The 16,368-nt window shown below is 51.5% G+C and overlaps 1 protein-coding gene across 1 annotated transcript in view; it reads left to right on the forward strand.

Annotated features, from left to right (window-relative positions):
• ANO2 (anoctamin 2) overlaps window positions 1-16,368 on the forward strand; it is a 363,940-nt gene that overhangs the window by 296,985 nt on the left and 50,587 nt on the right. The window contains exon 17 of the mRNA XM_054507219.2: window positions 16,226-16,337. Coding sequence (XP_054363194.1) covers window positions 16,226-16,337 — 112 coding nt within the window. The remainder of the gene's footprint in view (window positions 1-16,225; window positions 16,338-16,368) is intronic.

A 16,368-nucleotide genomic window follows, 5' to 3' on the forward strand; every position in this document is an offset into this window, starting at 1 on the left:
TCTCTTCATAAGTTTCTTGAGAAAAGTCAGCAGAGGATGTTGCTTCAGTGTGTTTAGTGGTATGTGGCATTCTATGGAAGCATTTAAGGGGAGCCTCCAACACTCCCGGGGGCTCAGGGGAGGCTCCTGAGACAAGGATTGCTCACAGATAAGTGATATTCACACAGGCAGGTGTAGAGGGAGGAGGCAGCAAGCAGGAGGACAAGAGGTTCCTGGCAGAGGGAACAGAATGAAAGGGCGAGATCAGATCCCTCAGGGGCAGGAAAGGCATGTGGAGGACTACACGTGGGCTGGGCTTGGACGATGACAACGGGTAGAATTTTGGTGCCGGGGAGGAGCTGAGAGCTCTGCCTATGGAAGAAGGAAAACACAAAGCGTGTCCAGGATGCGAGAGGAGCCCAGCATGGCAGTTCCTTTTGGGTCCGAGGCATGTCCAGGGCGCAGTGGAGGGGGGAGCTGGACCCAGAGCATTAACTGAGAGCTGATTTTTCAGTGAAAGACCTTGGATGCCAGGCTGAGAACTCTGCTTATTTTCATAGACAAGGAGAAAGTGTTTGCTGGAGCTCAAAGGGTCATCCAATAAAAAGTACCCATCTTTCTGGCCTGATCTCTGAACCGGCTGAGAAGTAAGGCAAAGGCAGATGTAGGCAAAAGCCAAGATTTCACTTTTAAAGCTGAGAAAGGCTACATGGGAGGAAGCAGCTTAACAGGAGAGGCAGATAGGCTTCCCAGTACCAGATGACAGACAGACTCCCCTGCCAGCAGTGGAGGACAGGGAAGCCTGGGAAGTGTTAGGACATGGGGTGGGGAGGCCCAGAAGAACACCTGCTTCCTGCAGCTCTTGGCTTCCCAGAGGAAGGGTAGAGGAAGAGGGTAGATGAGGAATGCCAGTGTCATCTTCCAGACGAACCAATGAGATAAGCTTCTGTCCCCAAGAAGGGAAATGAGTGAGGTAGGGGAGACAAGGCAGGGCTTGACGACTAAGCCCTCTCCCTTCACATCAGGGAGACATCAGGAGAGGAAGGAAACGTTCCCCATCCCCCGCAAGTGCTCTGACCTCACACCACTGGGGAGGTTTTGAAGAGGGTGACATGACTGGAGCTGTATGTTTGCAAAACTGTCCCAGCAGGGACATAGGATGCCCCCGAGAAGAGAGAGGCGGGAAGGCCTATTGCAAAGGAGATTATTGAGTGTGTGGGCTGGAAGAAAGGAAGGAAGAGAGGAGCAGGAAACCAGTGATGGTGCAGAAACATCTCCCTGCCACTCATCTGCATTACTTTATGTCACTTGTCTTCCACAACTCTAGAGAGTGCGAGGCCTAGAAGCTGGTGTGGCCCACAGTCCAAACCTCATTAACAAGTATTTACCTCCTGTGTACAAGGCTGGGCAAATTCTCTTTGCATCGGGCTGGAAAACACTTTCCACACTGTGAAGCTACATCCACTGTTTCTAATAGCACTTCCTCCCTCACCCAAAAAGTTCAGGCTCCTCCTGGCTGTGAAACCAGTCTGTGCCCTGGAAAGGAGATGAAATTCTAGCAACTACAATTTGTTCTTTGTGATAGAGATACTCATAAAGCAGCTTTAGACTTAAAAGAATTCCATTATCCCAATTCATCCTCACAAAAACTGTGTGTGGTCAGCAAGGGAAGTATTATATCCTCATTTTACTAAGGTTCACACTCAGATTCTCCCTCTGAAATGCAGATACCTTTTGTGCGATGCTGATGTGAGTTTCTTACTGTCTGGATTGAAGTGATGTATTGGGTCTCCGTGCAGGAACCCACGTGGGCCTCCTCCCCAGATGGCTGCCCTTGTCTGCCCTACACCCGGTGTTCCCAGAGGGCTCAGAGAGGTGCTTTTGTATAATGGAAGGGCCACTGAATTCGGGAGCCTGGTGGAAGGAAACTTTGAGCTCTGGGCCTGGCTCCTTCTCCCTCCCATCCCCCGATGTGTGGCAGTGGGCAAACCAGGGAGCTTTTCTGGAATGAATTTTATTGATCCTTCCTTCATCATTTTCCTCCTTCCTGTCCACAGGTTGTCACCTCTGTGTGGGCTGTTGTCATAGCCTAAGGACTGTGCCCTTGTCTTTAGCCCCTTTCTCTGGGCCTCTAGCTTGGAAATCCCACCCAGTCAAGTCTTTCTCAATCCTTCTCCCTGGGCTGGGGGAGGGGAGCACCACTCCCATCGGCCCCCACAGAGAGTTTCCTTTTGGTCTTGGATCAAATATAAACTAACATTTGAGGCTCTCAGCCGCCTTCTTCCCAGTGTCCTCCACCACCCTGGCGACCCACGCCACTCACGGTCACCCCAGATCACCCTGTGTGTTCCCACCTCTGTGCTGTGCTTAGGCTGCTGGAAGCGCTCTAATAGCCCTCGGTGACCCTCCTTTTAAAGGACCTCGAGAGGCCTGCCTCCCCCATCCTTTTCTGGACACTCAGCCCTCAGGGAGTTTCCTCCCACCCACTTCTGAACTCCTCGGGTGCAGATCACGCGTTCACTCGTTCATCCCCCGGATGTGGAGTGCCCACTTTGTGCCAGGCACGATTCTGGGAGCACAGCCATCGACAGGGAAGACATGGTCCTGCTCTCACTGTGCTTATGCTGTAATAAGGGAAAGATAGACAGTGAGTGGGAACATCTCCCAGAGGATGAGAAAGCAAAATGGTCATGGGACCGTGGTGTGGGGTTGTGCGCTCTGGTCCGGTGGTCGGGAAAGGCCTGTTGAGGTGGTAACATGGTGGCTGAGCCTGGGGTGACAGGAAGGGACCAGCACACAGAGACCTGGGGGGAAGGCTCTAGGAAGAGGGGACACCACACCAGAGACTGGTGGCCCATAAACCAGCAGGTGCGAATAAGCTTGGGGTGCATTATCTGCTCCTCTCACTGTCTTCTCTCATCGCTGGACTTGTCTGTGTGTTTACTAGTCTTACAATAGACGAGGCTCTGCCAGGGTGAAAAATTAATCTTAAAATCTCAGGTGCGTAACACGAAGTTGTTTATCTGACCTCGCTCACGCTCCATGTCCTTGGTGGCAGGGCAGGGGGCTCGGGCTCCCACAGCCATGGGAGGACCACACCGATGGAGGCCTCGCGGACGCCATGTCGGCTGTGAGCCGCTCCAGTCCAGGAGCGCCATCCCTCCCTTCCGCTCACCAGCACGCTGGCTGGAAGCGGCCTCTGAGGACGCGGGAAAATGTGTAGAAGTGCGTGGACATTCCGTGAGTGGGAAAGGTCCCTGCTGCTGACTCCAACAGGCCGCAGAGCCCTGGAGGACAGCTGCTCGCTCTTAACGTTTTCTTTGTATCCCCTGCATGGGGCCTGCCTCACAGTAGATCTTAGCACAACTTTGTTGATGTAGTTATTGGCTAAATCCATCTCTGTCTTCATTTGTGCATTTGAAAATTTGTTTTCAAGGAATGCCCATAGGCTAGGCATCCTGCCAGCCACAGTGGGAGCTACAGTGAGCATTTATGCGTTCATTATTTCCTACTTACCAGAGGATTTGAAGGGATTTTGAGATGAAGAAGGTAAATGTGAAGTTGTCCTGATGGGACAGTGACTGAAAGACGCAACAAAGGCATCCGAAGACTTGACGCATCCTTAATGGCAGAGGGTGCGTGTGAACCCACTGACAGAGGTGGCCATGCACAGTGGGGGTGCCCAGCACCCCTGCAGGTAGAGGGGTGGCTGCAGAGTCCCCCAGGCCTCCCTGGGACACAAAGCTGTGAATAATGCCACCTAATGGAATGAGGATTCTGCCAGGCTTAGGGGCTTCCTTTGCCATTCTCACGCTGGCTTTAATACCCGTCTGGCTTCTTGCCTCGGATCTCCTGATTGATGAGGAGGCTGTGACGACCGCCTTGCTCACCAGGTGCAAACAGCTGGTGTAAACAACCCCAACAAGTTCCCAAGTGTTTCCTGCAAGACTGGGTGGTGAATACCGATTTCTTGGGAGCATCCCCCAGCAGGCCCAGACATCAGGCCAATCTGAGGTCCATTCTTGCCACAAGTATTTGTGACCAAAAAAACCCCAGAATTTGCTAAGAGTTGGCTCCGCCGTGGTAGATAAAGGCAGTGATTGTCTCCCTGGCTGCCATGTAACAATGGTCATGGGCTTGCGTGCAAGACACACTGTGATCTGGTGGAGGGAAAAGTGAGTGAAGCCTGGGGCCTTGGTGGCCAAGGCCCTCTATCTAAGGTGCGTAGCCTGGTTCAGCAGCATCAGTGATGAGTTTGAGGATCCCAGTGAATGCGTGGGACAGGGTGGTCTCCAGTGATCTGTTCATTCTTAAAGGGGTCTCAGACGGTCGTTCTAGGAAAGGGTCTGGCTCCTGGGATGGGAAACAAGCAATAGCTGTCCAGGACATCGGATTCCCAGGCAAATCAGACAGGGCTCAGATGTCCTGGGAGCCAGGGGATGAAGCAAGGTGACAGGGGTCACCAAGTAGACGAGCTCGAGGTATGCTTCGGTCCTACTCTGTTCAGCTGCCATCCCAGAATCCCACTCTGTGGGATAAACCGCGGAAATGTGTTTCTCTTACTCTGGAGGCTGGAAGTCTGAGGTCAAGATGCCTGCAGGGTTGGGGAAGGGTCCTCGCCCAGGCCACAGACTTCTGGCTGTGTCCTCCCCTGGCAGAGGGAGTAGGGGCCTCTCTGGAGCCTCTTTTATGAGGGTACTCATCTCACTCGTATGAGCTCCATCCTCATGGCCTGAGCCCCTCCCAAAGGCACCACCTCCTAATACCATCACATTGGGGATTAGGTTTTCAACATGTGAATTTGGGGGGGACACAAACATGCAGATCATAGCAGCTTCCTCCTTGGGACACAGGCAGATACCAGGCCTTTGAGACAGCAAGCTTCTGAGCCCACACAGAGGGAGCAGAATGTCTGGTGCTCCTGAAAACCGCAGGGTCTTAGGATGCTGACGGAGGTAGGCCTGGATCTGGCTTGGCCTGGAAGGGAAGCCTATCCGCACTCTAGTTGTGGGGAACTCTTCTAGCTGGAGGCAGGGTGGGGGAGGCAGGGCTCACAGCAGGCTTCTAGACTGAATACCCTGGATGCCAGCCGCTTGCTTTTCTTGGGCCCAGTCTCCATCTCTAGCTCTGCCGCCTCTGCCTCTCCCTTCCAAAGCTGTGTGTGTGCACAGTGCTGGTTGTGTGAGGAGCTGGGCCGTTCACCCTTCACGCTCCCAGTTACAGGGTTGGGCTTCTTGTAGGTGCTCAGAGAATGGTGAGTGTGTCAAGTCAGAGTCTCCAGTTCTCCTGAAAGTGGTTGTGTTTGTGAGTTGTTTAAATATTGCCAATGTCCTGCAGCGTTGCTGCCCTGGGGCCACTGAGGTGGGGCCAGGAAGTGAGCGAAAGGAGGGGTGGTGTTAATGGAGCATCCACCTCTGTGTATGGGGCACTGGTGGGCATTGGACATACATGATGCCACGGAATCTTCACCGTAGGGCCAGGAATTGGTCATTGCTTTCATGGCTCTTCTGGGAAGCCTGAGGAGCTTTAGAAACTTGACGCGTGAGCACATGGTTAGTGGTATGTGTGTGTGTGTGTGCGTGTGTGCGCGTGTGTGTGTGTGCGCACGCACACGCATGCATGCACGTGCGCACGCCAAACACTGCTCTAACCACTTTCTGTTTATCAATATACTTAATCCTCAAAACAGCCCCAAGGGCGTCGGTAGTCTTAACATGCCCATTTTAGAGTCAGAAGACAGCCACAGAGAGATGAAGAACAGGCCCAAGGTCTTGGGGCTGGTGGGGGTGAGTCAGGCCTCAGCGCTGAGACCCTGACACTCTACTGTCTGGTAATATGTAGCCGTCCTTGTCCTCAGGGAAGTTTAGAGGTATTGAAAAAGGAAAGGAAAACACCATGAGAGGCTCCAGACGGTTTACAGGGCAACGCCCCCACCCATGTGGGTGTCAGGTGGTAGGGGTCTTGGGAGGGGCAGGGAGACTCAGAGGGAGCCAGCTCTGTGTGCACTGTCACCTGCCTCCTAGGCCCGTGTGCATGAGGACACCTGCGTAGGTTCACAGACTTTGGGGTCCTATATGCTTTATTAAACTAAAAAAAATTTTTTTGAAGAATTGAAATGCCTCAGTTTAAAATTTTGTATCCAGTTCTAAGCTGTCCCCAGGGAAAGCCGATCTATTACAACTAAGGAGAAGAGGGAGGGAAAGAAAAAAGGGAGAGGAAGCTCAGTACCAAAGGCTGCCAGGACATCAAAAATTCTTTGAAGAACATTTTGGACATACACGGATGGATCTAATTTTCCATCAAATGTGGACAATGTGTGTTTTCAGAGTCAGGGGGAAGCGCTACTTTGTTGGCTCCAAGCACTGGGACAAAGGGAGTCGGCTTCACTGCAGCCTGAGCCTGCTCGGGATCGTATGTTCACAGCAGGGATACGTGTGGACGCGTGTGGATGCGTGTGGGCCAGGACGTGTGCCTTCCCAGTGTGGGGGGTGGGGGCGGGTGGAGACCGTAGTGCTGGGAATTTGAAATCTGGCCTGAGAGTCAGATCTGCGGGGGTCGTATTCGTGCTCTGCCGCCAGTTCCTGACTCTCTGGGTGGCCTCAGGCAACGGGGCGGGGGGGTGGGGGAAGAGCCTCCTGCCGGCCTGTCAGTGCAGCCAGGGGAAGGGTGTGGCATGAGGGGATCCTGCCATTGTCTGGGGGTGGCGTGAAGTCTTGTGAATGTTGTCTGGGAGGGACGAGGACCATGGGAGGCTGCTGCTAATAATAAGAGAGACCTGATTGTGGTTATAGCCCAAGTTCATGGCACAATTCATTCCAGTTACAGGAAACCATGATTACGAACGTGCTACTTATAATAGTTTAATACAACTGGCAAGAACTCCTTCCCAAACTTGAGCTGTAACTATGAACATGTCTCTTTCATGTTTCCAGTTAATCGCGGAAGCATTCCTCTCTCCTGTTAGCAGAAGTCCAATATATTCCTCTCCTTTGGGGTTTCTCAGAACCCTGACTCAAGACTTAAGCCACAAGAAGAGAAAGGAATATGGTGGGCATTGTCTGTTTGCCGTGTTTTCCCTCCAGACCCCTTCTCCCCCCTTCTCCACCACGTCCTGTGCCCCTAAGCCCCAAGCAGGTGGTATCACAGGGGGTCCCCGACTCTGACTTCCAGTTGGGTCCAGCCGACAGGAAGCCGTGGGAGAGGAGGAAGCCTAGCAGGCAGGAGAGGGAGTTGGGGGTAGGTCTCCCCTGCTTCTCCCTCATCTCTGGGAGAACTGCCTCCTTTCCTAACCACGGCTTCTACGGGATGAGTCCTCCCTCATGGTCCTTCTTGGGCTCCAGGGACACCATGTCTTCTTTTCACCCCTCCGCCGCTCTAAGAGAAGCTTCATTAGATGCACGTCCTTTGAACCATCTGAGGTGAATTCTGTTTCCTGCTGGGATCTTGACTAGTAGAGGCGGTCAGGCCAACATCCTTGTTTAAACAGGGAAACACCTGCAGTATGTCCGGCCCTTCACTCTTTCGGGTCTCACTGCTGCACACCATTGTTGCTGGACGCCTGCCCTGTCCCATCTGACAGAAGAAGCTGGGCCCTCGGTGAGAGGGTCGCTCCGTACTGCAGGTCCCAGGCAGCCCATTGCTCCTGAGGGAGGATGATCCTCCCCTCCAGAGTAAGCTCAGTGAGGAGGGGGCTGTAGCTGTCAGGGTCCCCTGCTTTCAGGGACTCTTATGTACCTCCACCCCCATCTCCAGGATGCCCTCCCTTCTCGCCCTAGAAATCCACCTAAGGAGCCTACAGCTTGTCCTCTTCAACTTGCACAACACAGTAGGTCTGATGCTACCCCTTTTCATCTCCCTCAGAGAGAGGTTACCCTCAGCGACTCCAGGGACCCTCACTAACCCAAGTGATGCCCACCCCAACCTTCTAAGAGGACTCTGTCAGAGATTTTTCGGTCACTTGCTGGCATCTCTCTCACTAAGGATTTTCACTAACACCCAGATTAAATGCCTGCTACAGTGCTTTGCTACACTAGTCAAAGCAGACGTCTGAGCCCTTACTCTCTGCTTGGTGCTCCCCATACTTGGTTTCCCTCAGTCTTTACAAGAGATGTTTAAGGAAGGTCCCATCTTAGGAATTGGGACAGTGAGGCTTGGCAAAGGAAATCACTTGTCTGGGAACACTGGGACCGAAAAGCCCAAGGTCTTCATCTGTTCTTCTGTTACAGCCTTGTGACTTGTGTCACGGGACACAGAAGACCAGAAGCAGGAAGCACTTGGGATATCACCCGGTGCACCGTCCGCCTGAGGCCGCGACTTGCTTGAGGCTCTGGTTCCTCGAAGCTGGAAGCTGGCTGGGTGCTTTGAAGGATGGTTTGCAGTTGGTGCAAAGCTCCTTCCCGCTGGGGGCATGACCCCGGGGGGACAAAAGCAAGGAGGTCCAAGGACTCCGTGTGTCCAACTTTGAGCTTTTAATTTTTTCCTCCAAACCTGTTACCTTTCACGCATTTATTTTCTGTCTCAGTAACTGGAACCACCAACCACTCAAATGCTCGTACCCAAACCCGAGTGTCGTCCTGGACCTACCTCTCTCTCTCTCTCTCTCTCTTTTTTTTTTTTTCTTCCACACCTAGATTTCCAGTCTGTTAAGTATGGCCCATTCCACCTTCAGACATACCCCAGATCTGACCACTGTTCACAGGTTCCATCCTAATATTGGTCATCTCTTGCCTGGACCACTGTACATTCCTCATTGGTCTCTCTGCTTCTACGACTGTCCCCCCCACTAAACACACACACACACACACACATCCACAGCTCATTTTCTGTGATCCTTTTAAAATCTAATCTTGCTCTATCCCTTCCCTCTGTAGAACCCCAAGGCAATTTCCCATTGTGCTTCCAGTGAGATCTGAAGTCCTTCCTGTGGCCTGTGGAGGCCCACTGACCCGCCCCTGCCTTCCTCTCCAGCTTTACTGCCTACTAAATGCTCTCTCCTTGCTCAGAATGCTCCAGTCCCTTGGGCCTTTCCGTTCCCTGGACATCCGTAGATCTCTCCCATCCGCAGCCCTTCCGAGGCTGCCACCCCTGCAGGATCCATGGGGCCTCAGCTGAGAGGTCAGCTCCCCAGAGCCCTTTCTCGACCACTCTGACTAAACTGTCTTCCTGCCCCCTTTTCTTCCCCTCTCTCCCTGCCTTTTATCCTCATTGCTCTCCAGAGTGGTACATTTGTCTGCGCCCCTCTTCTAGATTCTCAGTCCACGGGGCGGGGAGCGTATTGGTTTGGCCACCCCTCTATTCCCAGTGCCCAGCGCCTGGCACATAATAGCCCCTTGAGAAACATTTGTTGAACAACAACAAAAAAAGGATGAAAAAGATAAACCATTCCCTCTGCGCTGCCTTCCCTGGGAAGAGGTGAGGAGATGGGCTAAGGTGGCATGACTCCCTTCCCACTCACTGGGCTTGGTTTCCAGACCAGTGTGCTTGTGAGATGATGCACTGGTGTCACAGGAGTGTCTGTGGTTGCAAACTGGGCTCACCTACCTACCTGTCTGTTCTCTCCCTACTGCTCTCAGTGCCGTGGGGAGACAGTCCTCATAGCGCAGCTGCAACAGTCAGATGCGGAATCCACGTTGAGTGCCTGGACGGTGCCTGGCACACGGTGGCCCATAGCGGGGTCCATCAATCTCTCCTCTCTCTCTCTCTTTCTCTCCCCCTTCCCAGGTGCTCCCTGCCTACTTAGTCTCCTTCTATCTTAAAATGAGGTGCCCTGGGGTGCTGTCACCTTGGGCGAGGCTGTTAGACAGCACAGTAGGTCTCCCGTCCGTTTGTCTGGGATCCCGAGTCATCTTCCTGACTCTACGAGGGGGATCCCTTGCACGAAGACACTCTCTGGGCTGCAGGAGTATCTCAGGAACACCCATCCTTAATCTCCAGTTCTGGGGCTCTCCGCTCCCTTAGGCAATGGGCGGGCAGCTAAATTACCCAGCTGGCTGGCTTTTCCTATGGATTCCCTTCCTCTCAATGGCACAAACAAGGCAACAACATCAACACACACAGAGGCTGAGACACACCTACCCCCGCCCCCACAAACACACACACACACACACACACAAATAGAGGGAAGGCCAGATGGTAGGGCTGTCAGAATACATTGCTGTTTGCAAAAGCTTGATCTGCCCTGAGAGAGAAGCAGGCATCTTTGCCTTCTGACTGAGCCCCAGAGGTTCAGGCCAGGGCTGGTACTAGTTGAAATACACGCTTGGACATCTCCTCATCTTGTTTTGTCGCCCTTGCTATATCTGCGCCAGCTGGGCTCTTGGGGGCTCCAGTGATGCTGAGCTGCTCCTCGAAAATTCAGATCCTGCAGCTGGCATCCTCTTGCGGGCCATGCTGTTTCCATATGATTAAGATGGAGCTCTGGGGACTTTGAATTCTGAGCTGGCCCCCTGGGACTAACTTGGGCTTTCATACTAATTATTTTCCAAGGCAGTTTACAGCTGGGTCATTTGTACTCATATTTTGTCATGACACAATGCTCCAGAGGTTTAACACTTAAGAGAAAAGGGGGCTATGTAGTGGCTCGGCCCAGGAATTCTATCCAGTTGCCCTTCTGGTCCTGGATAGAGTCTGCCCTCTGTTGGAAATCTGCTTCAGTAGGTCGTCCCGACCTGCTGGTGAAACCCTCAGAAGGCCTCTAATCAACACGGGGTGACTTTCTGGGGGACGTGGGATTTCAGGAGTGAATAAGGGTGGAGAGGGGTTGCCTTCTACCTGCTCACACGCTCTTCACATCGACTCCCCTCCTGTATACCCCTGTAGCGATCACAATCTAAAGGCACTGTGTTTGGAGTTTTATGAAGCCCGAGGCTCTGGGCCATTTTCTCCTGGGTTTAGGCCCACTCCAGAGGTCTGTGTCTTACGAGGGCGTCCTGCCAGTGGCCTGAACTGCGGATTATGCTTGGCCTGAAGACATCATCCCCATCCCAAGTGGACTCTGGGAAATCTTGTTCTATTTCTTGAGTCATGTAGTCTCTGTGGTAGACGGATGAGGCTCCTCGTGTTGGCTGCTGAGAGAGATCCAGTAGTCCAACTGGAGCTTCCGGGCTTTGATAACCCCCACCCCCATCCCCAGTTATCTGCGTCCCTGGGGGGCTGGGGGGTGTTCCCTGGAAGGCTCAGCAAAGCCCAGAACGGGGCTGCAGAGCTTCTCTGAGGTGGGGGCATCCAGCTGATTTAGTGGCCTATCAAGTGGATTTGGATTGTTTATTGGAAGTGCCCATTATTTATGGTGGCTCATGGCCCTAAGAGCACAGACAAAGGCTGTTTTTAGAACTAAAACTAATAAATAATAACTACGCCCATGATTTATCAGCATAGAGGAAGGGAGCCACTCATTTCCAGTTGGAGCAAAGCATCCCAAAAGGATTGGATTCTCTTTCCCAAGAACTTGGAGGAAATTCCTGCAGGGATTGGGAGATCTGAGCACAAAGAGTTCAAAGGAGATTATAAAAGAAAATCAAAGACACGTGCCTCTTTGTACCTCGTCCTTAATCCCCTTCTAGCCACATTTACAAGACAAGTTTACCAAATTTTCAGCTCCTTAGACCTGATTACTCATTTTTGGGTGACACAAGTTTTAATTTTCTTATCCCCCAAATATTTTAAAATGAGAGACAAGGAGTGATTGTTACTGTTGAATTGGCTGCCTTGGGTACACTGGGCAAAGGCTCAAAATCCCACTGAAAAATTTTCCTTCCTCCCTCCCTCCCTCCCTCCCTCCCTCCCTTCCTTCCTTCCTTCCTTCCTTCCTTCCTTCCCTCCCTCCCTCCCCCTTCCTCCCTCCCTTCCTCCTTTCCTCCCTCCCTCTCTCCTTCCTTCCCCTTTCCTTTCCCTTCCCTCCTTCCTTCCTTCCCTCCCTCCTTCTTCTTTCCCTCTCCCCCTCCCTCCCTTCCTCCCCCCTTCCTTCTTTTTTTGACAGGGAAGTTAAGGAACATTTCTGCTGGGCGCCTCCACCCCTCCCCCATCACTCACATTTTCTTCTTTGGCAGGGGCTCTGCCTCACCTCCTGTCCTTCTCTGCCCCTCCCATGGCAAGGGCTATAGCCCTTCTAGGTCCTGCATCTAACTCCAATACCCCCATCTCTTATCTCATGGATAAGATAGGGAAATTTAAATTAATTAAATGAAATTGAAATGAGGGAGATTTCACTCTCTTTCGGCTATTGCTTTCTTGTGATTTCATACCCACAGGGAATTTTTAGTAAATGATAAATACTTTTTCACTATTCTAAATGATATTTTCATGTCATGTCATGTCATGTCATGTCATGTCATTCATTCATTCAATAAATGTGCTTAGTCTGATACATCTAGTGTCAGCCGTGGCCCAGCAGAAGGCGGACCTGACTGTGCTCATTGTGGGAACGCCATCCACACTGTGCGTGGCGGGGCCAGGGTGGCAGGCTGGGGAGAGCCAGGGTTAATGGCCACTTGGTGGTTCGGAGTTAGGAGATCTTAAAATGGAAAGCGACCTTAGAAATGGGTGGCAGGCATTTCCTGGGCCTCAGCATTATTTCCTTTTGTTAAGGAAAATAGGAATCAGACTGAAGAAGGGGATGTGGATCTTGAGCCCAGGGAAGACTTGAGAAGCATAAGTCAAACAGGGACACATTGGCCTTTTGGTTGGGCAGACTTTGTAGCAGGGAGGGAAAAGCCCTTACAGGTGAAATATCTGTGGGGCTTTGCTTATGTCCATAAACTAAAGAAGTCTCAGTGTTCACTGTGAGTGGTGAGTACAGACCATCATCCAAGTGCTTGCTGGGCAAGGCGGTGTGGGACTGGCTGGACTTCTAGCTCATGGGACTGTGCCCGTGGCCCTCTACGCGTGGCAGGAAGGAGAAAACCACAAAGCTGTCTGCCAGCTGAGGGATATCATGGGAGACTGTTCCAGCTTCATCTCCTATAAAATTATGAAAATGTCTCTAGGTTCCCTAGCAGACAATGTTTATTTCCCATGTTTAGAGGACGTCAGGAAGCATGGGCTGGGAGTTCTGTGGAGGTGGGGAGAGGGGCTGTTTTGATTAGACCTTCCCAGCTATGTGCCAGCAGGGTCACCTACTAGCTATCCTTTCCTCTGATTGGTAGAAAGCGCTCATTCATCAGCATGGAAACAATGCCCAGAACTTTAGGGGTTAGAGATGTGCACAAACACCTGGCCACAGGTGGCCCAACTGTGCTGCAGAAAGCAGGGCTGCCAGCTTGGAGGAGGTGATGGCATCAGAGGACACTGTTTAGGACAACAGGAGCTATCATTTATTGAGGTCCAGCACTTGCCAAGCTCTTGGCTGAGGGCTTTATAAGCATCCTATCCTGTCTTCAACAACCTGTGAGGGAGATGTCGGTATCCTTTCTATATAAGTTCAGTCCTCTACCTACATTCTGCATTTGAAGTCAGGTGTGTCTGATGTGAAAATCTGTCCCTACGGCCATCTCTGGAGCAAAACAAGCAAGTAGTCACTCCCCTCAACATACAGCTGAGCCGAGAATAGCATGACTGGGTGCTCTGTAGGTTCAGCATGGCCTGCCAGGGCCTCCAGGACTGTTAGAAAGCATAAGCAAACTAAAGTAGGCTTCAGGATGATGGGGTTCTCAGAGAATGAACCAGTTTTCAGTGTTGCTGGCTGCCCAGGGGTGACACCATGTTTCTTAGGGTTCATGGGGGCTAGGACATGACTAGAGGATGAGTAGGCCTCATTTCCGCAGGCCTTAGGCAGAAGTTGAGGCCAGGATTGCAAATGTGAGAGTAGCACTATGGCATCTCTAAGCTTTCTGGTTCTCAAGGCCACTCCCAGGGCCAAGGGTCCCCATGGGCTGACGTCTGCCTGCGACAGTCTCCTCGGGTCTCTGCTCGTGCTTGGACCACCGCTGATGCTATTGGGCATCATCCTTTATACTCAGGACTATGTTCTAAGATTGCAAATGAATGAGGGGCTCACTGTGCTGTGTGGGAAAACAGGTCATGGAAATACAGCATTTTTCTCTCTAAGATCCCCTTTGGTCATGACGAGAGGGGGTAGGATTCTTTGCCACTCACAGATTAAATCTTGAAAAGACTGGCAGTTTGCAAAAGTCTCTCCCAGAGACCTTGGTAAATGAAGCTCCTTGCAGGAAGTGTGGAGTCGCCGTTCACCCTGGCAACATGCAGCTGGTGCTCAATGCCTGTGACCTGACCGCTCACAAATATTTCTTAGGTACATATCATGTGGGCTGGGGGTGGAGGGTGGGGAGGTGAAAGAGGAGGTCTGATGGAGACAGCAGTCCAAGGTCCTGATTTCACAGTGTGGTGGAGTAAACATCATCTTTGGAGACAGGTGGATCTGGGTTCAGACCTTAACTCTTTTGTAACCCGAACTTATGGCCTGTATGATCTAGAGCAAGGCTGTCACCCCTCTGGACCTCAGCTGCCTTTCTTTGTAAAAGTGAGATGCGCTACGCCCTCACATAGGTAGGTAAGGAGGAAACGAGTTAGCAGGTGTGCGCGCCTGGGTGTAATGCCACGCGTGGAGCAGCTTGGAGCAGACACTACGGTACAGCACACATATCCCTTTGGCGTCCCTGGAGGTCCCCGCCGCTCCCTGCCTGCAGGCGTTTTCCGGTTGTGAGCATGCTCAGCCCATGTGTACGACAAGGCGGAAGTGCTGGGGAGTCAAGTCCAGCGGTACCCTTCACCCAATGAGGGACTCCACTTGCTCACTCCTCAGTGTAGTAATTATGAGGGGTGTTTCAGAGTCTCTTAGAAGGTCCCCAGGGGGACTGAGCCCCAGTCGCCTGTGGCCTTCAATTGTTCAGAACACATGCGTGCTGCCTTCCCTCTCCTCTCTGTCTCACTACCCCACTCCCTCACCAAAGCTTCCTGGGAGCACTTCCAAAATAAACTACTTACTTCTTGACGTAGCAGGTAACCCCAACTAAGACAGAAGACCAATGAAACCTCCTATTGTGATTTTCAGAGGGCATGGAAGTAGGTAATTAATAAGGAGAAATATAAAATACTATAGAAGAAAAAGAGATTACTACCATCTGAAGTCATCGGGGAAGTCTTTGGGAAGGAGATTACAGGCAACATTTGATCTGATTGCTAAAGGATGTGAAGGATTTGTACATAGGGGATGGGACAAGGAAGGGAATATCAGGAGAGGGAACAGAATTTTGCATCCACTTTTCCAAAGATTGCTACTAAAGCTGTGTGTGAGTCAGGTGGGCAGACAAGTCAGATGGGTCCATGCATCAACCTCATCTGGACACAGAACCTCCTGGCTGGCATGGTCCTGATACTTTGGCCCTGTGCTCAGCACACTTTCGGGTGATATTTATCAGTGCGCATGATACAGGCTAGTGCTTTCTTTCTGCCCCTGAAGTGTGGCCCTATAACCTCCTATCTTTGCCAAGCCATTTGTCACAATCTGTGAATCCCCAGCAAACACTGTGCCCTGTTGTCCACCAGAACATCCCATGGGTCTCGAGTCTTCTGAAGGCATCAGTGAGGTTTCTGCCAGTGTTTCTTAGGGTCCTTGGGGGAATTATGAGCTGACTCCTCTCCTTGAACCTCACAGGACTCGCTGGGGCTGTGACCCCCGAGTTTGAGACATTAGGCTTATGTTCGTTTCACTTATTTGATGATTCTCCATCATTTGAGCGAGTGAGTATAAGGTGTCCCAGTCTATCCAAAGAGCATACAGATGCAGGCTTTCCTGCTGGAAATGAAGGAGGCGAGAAAGAGGAAAAATGTCATGGTACCCAAGACAAGTCTTTGCTGCCTGTTGACTGTAGTTCATTGGTTAACAAGTCTTTTTCATCAGGGACTTTGGTTCAAATAAAATCTTATGGAAGTGGCAATCACACAGTTAAAAACTGCGTTCCCCTTGATGAGGTGAGGGTGGTTAGAGGAAGTTCTGTTTGCTCACATCCCCCTTACAGGAGTACAGCTGCTGGAGTGGATAAGAGGAGGGAAGTGGAGGGAGAAAGGTGATGATTCTGTGTACCCTTTGCCTTCTGTGGCTTCATAGTACCTGGCAATCCATTTGGGACCTCCCGGATGAATTCAGTTCTAATGTGCCAGAGACAGATCGCTTGGTTTCTACTCTGAAGGAATGAGAGCCGAGAGACAATGGTTCATGTAGTCAGGATTAAAACTCTGAAGAGGTGAAAATCTGTCTCTCAGTCTTACCAGCTTTGCTCTTTTCTTTCAGAGGTTCCCAAAACAGAACAGACTTTTGAAGAACGCCTGATACTCAAAGCTTTCTTGCTAAAGTTTGTCAATGCCTACTCACCCATCTTCTATGTGGCCTTTTTCAAGGGGAGGTGAGTATAATGGTTTCACACATGGAAGTGC

The sequence above is a fragment of the Mirounga angustirostris genome, unplaced genomic scaffold (assembly GCF_029215605.1).
Source record: "Mirounga angustirostris isolate CCGP_5_RB_7025 unplaced genomic scaffold, mMirAng1.0.hap1 SCAF_5, whole genome shotgun sequence".
Classification (NCBI taxonomy): domain Eukaryota; kingdom Metazoa; phylum Chordata; class Mammalia; order Carnivora; family Phocidae; genus Mirounga; species Mirounga angustirostris.